Source organism: Oncorhynchus masou, unplaced genomic scaffold (assembly GCF_036934945.1).
Source record: "Oncorhynchus masou masou isolate Uvic2021 unplaced genomic scaffold, UVic_Omas_1.1 unplaced_scaffold_1040, whole genome shotgun sequence".
Taxonomy (NCBI): domain Eukaryota; kingdom Metazoa; phylum Chordata; class Actinopteri; order Salmoniformes; family Salmonidae; genus Oncorhynchus; species Oncorhynchus masou.
The window spans coordinates 4,782-12,095 of record NW_027000101.1 but is presented as its reverse complement, the minus strand read 5'-3'; the positions used below and the strand labels follow the sequence as shown (position 1 = coordinate 12,095).

The 7,314-nt window shown below is 48.4% G+C and overlaps 1 protein-coding gene across 1 annotated transcript; it reads right to left on the bottom strand.

The window, feature by feature from the left end:
• Positions 1-339: 339 nt before the first annotated feature.
• Positions 340-3,263, bottom strand: LOC135528812 (tropomodulin-3-like; the record flags this gene model as incomplete). Its single annotated transcript, XM_064957867.1, has 5 exons — positions 340-582; positions 1,583-1,690; positions 2,093-2,223; positions 2,843-2,920; positions 3,141-3,263. Coding segments are annotated over 5 exons (668 nt in total), but the record flags the coding sequence as incomplete, so codon positions are not given.
• Between the last annotated feature and the right edge of the window lie 4,051 nt (positions 3,264-7,314).

The window sequence follows — 7,314 nt, the reverse complement described above, 5'->3', positions numbered from 1 at the left end:
GTGTGTGTGGTGGTCAATCTTGATCTCAGTGTGATGTGTGTGTATGTGTAGTGTGTGTATAGTTGCTTGATCATGTGTGTGTGTATTTAGTGTGATCGTCGTGTTTATATGTTAGTGTGTGTGTTACCTGGTTGTCTATCTTGATCTCAGTCAGTGTGTGTGTGTGTTTGGTGTGTATTTGATGTAGTGTGTGTGTGTGTTACCTGGTTATCTATCTTGATCTCAGTCAGTGTGTGTGTATGTGTGTGTGTGTGTGTGTGTGTGTGTTACCTGGTTGTCTATCTTGATCTCAGTCAGTGTGTGTGTGTGTGTGTGTGTGTGTGTGTGTGTGTTACCTGGTTGTCTATCTTGATCTCAGTGATGTGTGTGTGTGTGTGTTACCTGGTTGTCTATCTTGATCTCAGTCAGTGTGTGTGTGTGTGTGTGTGTGTGTGTTACCTGGTTGTCTATCTTGATCTCAGTCAGTGTGTCGTTGTCTCGGAGAGCGTCCACCAGAGCAGCAGCACCAGCGCTGGTGATGAAGTTAGACTCCAGGTTGAGACTCCGCAACGACTTGTTCTCCTTCAGCATCTCACTCATCGCCTGGGAGGGGGGGGTAGTTAGGAGTGGGTTGGAGCAAAAACCTGCACACACTTCTTCCCTACCCACAGACAGACAGCCAGACATCTACAGACACCCAGACAGACACCCAGACCAGACACCCAGACCAGACACCCAGACCAGACACCCAGACCAGACACCCAGACCAGACACCCAGACCAGACACCCAGACCAGACACCCAGACCAGACACCCAGACCAGACACCCAGACAGACAGACATACAGACCAGACACCCAAACCAGACACCCAAACAGACCAGACATCTGACAGACACCCAGACCAGACACCCAGACCAGACAGCACAGACAGACACCCAGACAGACAGACAGACACCCAGACAGACACCCAGACAGACACCCAGGCAGACAGACAGACATCCACAGGCAGACAGACAGACACCAGGCAGCAGCAGACACCCAGGCAGGCAGACCAGACACCCAGACAGGCAGACAGACACCCAGGCAGGCAGACACCCAGACAGACAGACAGACACCCAGACCAGACAGACAGACAGACAGACACCCAGACAGACAGACACCCAGACAGACACCCAGACAGACACCCAGGCAGACAGACATACAGACAGACAGACAGAGACACCTACAGACAGACAGACAGACAGACAGACAGACAGACAGACAGACCAGACAGACAGACAGACAGAGACACCTACAGGCAGACACCCAGGCAGACAGACACCCAGACAGACAGACAGACAGACAGACAGACAGATACAGACAGACAGACAGACACCTACAGACAGACAGACACCTACAGACAGACAGACAGACAGACACCCAGACAGACACCCAGACAGACACCCAGGCAGACAGACAGACAGACAGACACCCAGGCAGACAGACAGACAGACAGACAGACAGACAGACACCCAGGCAGACAGACACCCAGACAGACAGACACCCAGACAGACAGACAGACAGACAGACAGACAGACAGACAGACAGACAGACAGACACCCACCACAGCGATGGGGTCGTTGCTCCGTGTGGCGGCGAGGCTGAACTTCTTGACGTGTGTGTTCCTCTCCATGGCCTTGGCAAACTCCTTCAGCGTGGGAATGGGAATGTTCTGGAACACCAGGAAAATACAGGAGAATCACTTCTTGTCTCATTGTGTGTGTGTCAGTGAGTTTATATATATATATATATATATATATATATATATATATATATATATATATATATATAAAAAATAAATAAACAATGTGTGTGTTTCTGTGTGTCTGCAAGCGTGTGTGTGTCTGTGTCTGCGTATCTGTGTGTGTCTGTGTCTGCGTATCTGTGTGTGTCTGCGTGTGTGTGTGTCTGCGTATGCGTGTGTGTGTGTGTGTGTGTGTCTGCGTGTGTGTGTGTCTGCGTATGTGTGTGTGTGTGTGTGCGTGTGTCTGCGTGTGCGTGTCTGCGTGTGTGCGTGTGTGTCTGCGTATGCGCGTGTGTGTCTGCGTGTGTGTCTGCATGTGTGTGTGTGTACCTTGATGTTGTTGAGGTTAACCTCCGTCAGCGCAGCGTCGTTGTTTCTTATCCTCTGCAGAGTGTCGTCTACGTTAGTGGGGTTGGGAGGCTCATCAAACACGGGGTTCATCTTCTCCCCCTTCACCACGTCTGAAATAGATCCATCTGTATCCATCACACCTCATTTATATAGGAGGACTGGTCACCAAACAACCAGGTGGAACCCAGAGCAAATATAACCCTGGTTATGTTGGGGTTAGTAGTGTAGGGGTTGCATGGAGGTAACTGTGTTTAGGTTGTGGTTACATTGCGGTTGCGTTGTGGTTACATTGCGGTTGCGTTGTGGTTGCGTTGCGGTTACATTGCGGTTGCGTTGCGGTTACATTGCGGTTGCGTTGTGGTTACATTGCGGTTGAGTTATTTATGGTTACATTGCGGTTGAGTTGTGGTTACATTGCGGTTGTGTTGCGGTTACATTGCGGTTGTGTTGCGGTTACATTGCGGTTGTGTTGTGGTTACATTGCGGTTGCGTTGTGGTTACATTGCGGTTGCGTTGTGGTTACATTGCGGTTGCGTTGTGGTTACATTGCGGTTGCGTTGTGGTTACATTGCGGTTGCGTTGTGGTTACATTGCGGTTGCGTTGTGGTTACATTGCGGTTGTGTTGTGGTTACATTGCGGTTGTGTTGTGGTTACATTGCGGTTGTGTTGTGGTTACATTGCAGTTGCGTTGTGGTTACATTGTGGTTGTATTGTGGTTGTGTACTCACTGTTGTATCCTCCGTCTTTACTGCTGGTTCCATCGTAGCTCTGGGTGCTGGTCACCAGGGTATGGACACCTAGGATGGCTGTGGACAAACACACAACAACAGGCTTAGTGTGTGTGTACCATGGGACAAGCCTGGCTGACAGTGTGTATGAAAGACTCCTGTATTTAGCTGTCCTTGGAGAGACTGGAGACAGTAAGATACACAGATCTTTCTAATGCAGAGAGACAGAGAGAGCGAGAGAGAGAGGCTGTGTGTGTCTGTCCCTAAGAAGACAGCCTACCTACCCCCTCCCCCTTACCTGCCAGGTCACAGAGTTCAGTGTCGGTAGCACTGGACAGGGCCTCTTCTAGTTCCGGGTCAAGGGTCGTTACATCTTCCTGACGAGACTCGATGGGCCGCTGCTTGGGAACAAATGCCTTGCCTACAGAGAGAGGCAGAGCGAGAGGGAAGAGATGGGAGAGAGATGGGAGAGGGGGAAAGGGAGAGAGAGAGAGGAGATGGGAGAGAGGGAAAGCGAGAGAGAGAGAGGGAAAGGGAGAGAGAGAGGAGAGAGGGAGAGAGAGAGAGGAGATGGGAGAGAGGGAAAGGGAGAGAGAGAGGAGATGGGCAAGAGGGAAAGGGAGAGAGAAAGAGGGAGAGAAGAGTGAGAACCTGACTAGGCAGCTGTATCCAACTTCCTGTTGACCCTCTGGTCTCTACTGTACAGGTCATTCCCCAGCTGACACAGGAAGGACCACAATGCATTGCAGAAGTGAAGGCGGTCAGCCAGAGAACCACTGTTTATTTTTCATGTCCAGAGAGACAGAGAAACAATCACCCCTGCTAATAAACTCATCAATATAGTCAATACTGCATATGAAACAACAACCAATAAGTTAGTAGTAGCTGGAGTTGAAAGGGAGTCTGATGAACTCGCTAACATCATTTTTATGTCTCCGCCGTGCAGTTTGAAGGAAGGTGCTAACTAGCGTTAGCACAATGACTGGGAGTCTATGGGTATCAGCCGCTGGTTGGCTCCAACTTCCTTCATACTGGACACGGAGACATAAAAATGGTATCCGCTAGTTAATGGGACCCTGGGGTCGTAGAAAAAGGGCTTCGTTGTTAAAATCCCCAAGTTGCCCTTTAACTTGGAGATCGTTTTCTCCTCCCATCCTCAGTGGTTCAAAACTACTTGGGATGTTAAACACTTTAAGGGTAAACTAAAACTACTAAACCAAATACAAATGGAGATATATTGAACCCAGGGATGATACAGGATATTGAGGTTATGGTTTATATATATATATATATATATCCTGTATCTCCCCTGGGTTCAACACTAGCAGGGTCCTGTATATATATATATATATATATATATATATATATATATATATATATATATATATATATATATATATATATATAAAAAATCATATGTATGTATGTATGTATGTATATATATATAAAATAATATATATGTATGTATGTATGTATGTATGTATGTATGTATGTATGTATGTATGTATGTATGTATGTATGTATGTATGTATGTATATATATAAAATAATATGTATGTATGTATATATATATTTTAAATAGCCTATAATGAGGACTTCCAATGACCAAAATAAACGCTAGACAATCAGACCGTCATTGAATTTGTTAATATGTTTGGAGCATAAGAACACAACATTAGCCATGTCAAAATGCGTAGAATTGTAGGAAATTAGCTTTTGAAACCACTAAATGTTTTCTGACACGCAAAGATGGGGGCCTCATCGGACAGAACTCAGCTGTACAGACACCCCCTTTTTCTCCTCCTCTCTCCTCTCTCGTTCTACTACCTCTCTCTCACCCCAATTTCATCATATCCAATTCCCGATCTGGTCTCATTGCAACTTCCCCAACTGGCTCCGAGTGAAAGGCAAAGGTTGATTCATGCGTCCTCAGAAACATGACTTGCCAAAATGAGTTTCCTAACACCTGTCAGCCCAGCCGCACCAATGTGTCGGAGGAAACACCATTCAACTGACAATCGAAATCAGCCTGCAGGTGCCCGGCCCGCCATAAGGAGTCGCTTAGTGCCATAAGCCAACCAAAGGCCCCCCTGGCCAAACCCTCCCTAACGACGCTGGGCCAATTGTGCGCCTCGCCTAGGACTCCTGGTCACGGCCAGTTGTGTGACACAGCCTGGGATCAAAACCCGGTCTGTAGTGACACCTCAAACATTCACTTAGACCACTACACCACTGGGAGCCGCCAAGACCCGTTTTGCTCCAGAAACAAACTTCCTGTATTGTTACAAATAATGTCATAATAACACTAATGTATGAAGAAATGGTCCTAATGGCCCATTCTCAAATCTACATTCAGTTCATGTTTTGGAAGAAGGGTTTTATTGATCTATTTTTCTTAATCTTTAGTCTGTGTATATTCTTTCACCACATCTAGTCATAGGATGTTGGGGCAATCTTTGTGGTTCCTAATATGATATCTGAGTGAGGCAGAATTTTAAAAATCTAAAATGGCACAGCGTGTCCTCCGGCCGGGGAGTCAACCATGATAACAAGTTTAGATAGCTGCCCGCAAAACTAACTTAGCAGCCTAAACATGTGTGTTTGCTGACATGGGCTAATTGACTGACTATCAGTGAATGACATAAGCAGGAAAAACTGCTTATGCACAACCAAAATTTAGAAATGGCAACTTGTGTATTCTACTTATCTAACTGTCAACAGTAAGTTGAGACCCCGACGGGGAGGGGGGGGGGGGATTGATCTGCCAGTTGCCCGCCCCTGCTTTAGAGTCTAGAGTTGCGAAACCCGAGTAACTTTCCCAAAATCCCACTTAAAAGATTCCAGGATTCAGGACCCATCTAGTGTTGAACCCAGGGGAGATACAGGACCCTGCTAGTGTTGAACCCAGGGGAGATACAGGACCCATCTAGTGTTGAACCCAGGGGAGATACAGGACCCTTCTAGTGTTGAACCCAGGGGAGATACAGGACCCATCTAGTGTTGAACCCAGGGGAGATACAGGACCCTGCTAGTGTTGAACCCAGGAGATACAGGACCCATCTAGTGTTGAACCCAGGGAGATACAGGACCCTACTAGTGTTGAACCCAGGGAGATACAGGACCCATGCTAGTGTTGAACCCAGGGGAGATACAGGACCCTGCTAGTGTTGAACCCAGGGGAGATACAGGACCCTGCTAGTGTTGAACCCAGGGGAGATACAGGACCCTGCTAGTGTTGAACCCAGGGGAGATACAGGACCCATCTAGTGTTGAACCCAGGGGAGATACAGGACCCATCTAGTGTTGAACCCAGGGGAGATACAGGACCCATCTAGTGTTGAACCCAGGGAGATTCAGGACCCATGCTAGTGTTGAACCCAGGGGAGATACAGGACCCATGCTAGTGTTGAACCCAGGGGAGATACAGGACCCATCTAGTGTTGAACCCAGGGGAGATACAGGACCCATCTAGTGTTGAACCCAGGGGAGATACAGGACCTTGCTGGTGTTGAACCCAGGGGAGATTCAGGACCCATCTAGTGTTGAACCCAGGGGAGATACAGGACCCATCTAGTGTTGAACCCAGGGGAGATTCAGGACCCATCTCGTGTTGAATCCAGGAGATGCAGGACCCATCTAGTGTTGAACCCAGGGGAGATACAGGACCCTGCTAGTGTTGACCCCAGGAGATACAGGACCCATCTAGTGTTGAACCCAGGGAGATACAGGACCCATCTGGTGTTGAACCCAGGGGAGATACAGGACCCTACTGGTGTTGAACCCAGGGGAGATACAGGACTCTACTAGTGTTGAACCCAGGGGAGATACAGACTCAGGTTAACCAGGGGAGATACAGGACCCACTAGTGTTGAACCCAGGGGAGATACAGGACCCTACTAGTGTTGAACCCAGGGGAGATACAGGACCCTACTAGTGTTGAACCCAGGGGAGATACAGGACCCTACTAGTGTTGAACCCAGGGGAGATACAGGACCCTATCTAGTTGTGTGAACCCAGGGGAGATACAGGACCCTACTAGTGTTGAACAGGGGATACAGGACCCACTAGTGTTGACCCAGGAGATACAGGACCCTGCTGGTGTTGAACCCAGGGGAGATACAGGACCCTGCTAGTGTTGAACCCAGGGGAGATACAGGACCCATCTAGTGTTGAACCCAGGGGAGATACAGGACCTTGCTAGTGTTGAACCCAGGGAGATACAGGACCCTACTAGTGTTGAACCCAGGGAGATACAGGACCCATGCTAGTGTTGAACCCGAGGGAACAGGACCCAGGGGAATACAGGACCCTGCTAGTGTTGAACCCAGGGGAGATACAGGACCCTACTAGTGTTGAACCCAGGGGAGATACAGGACCTTGCTAGTGTTGAACCCAGGGGAGATACAGGACCCTACTAGTGTTGAACCCAGGGGAGATACAGGACCCTACTGGTGTTGAACCCAGGGGAGATAC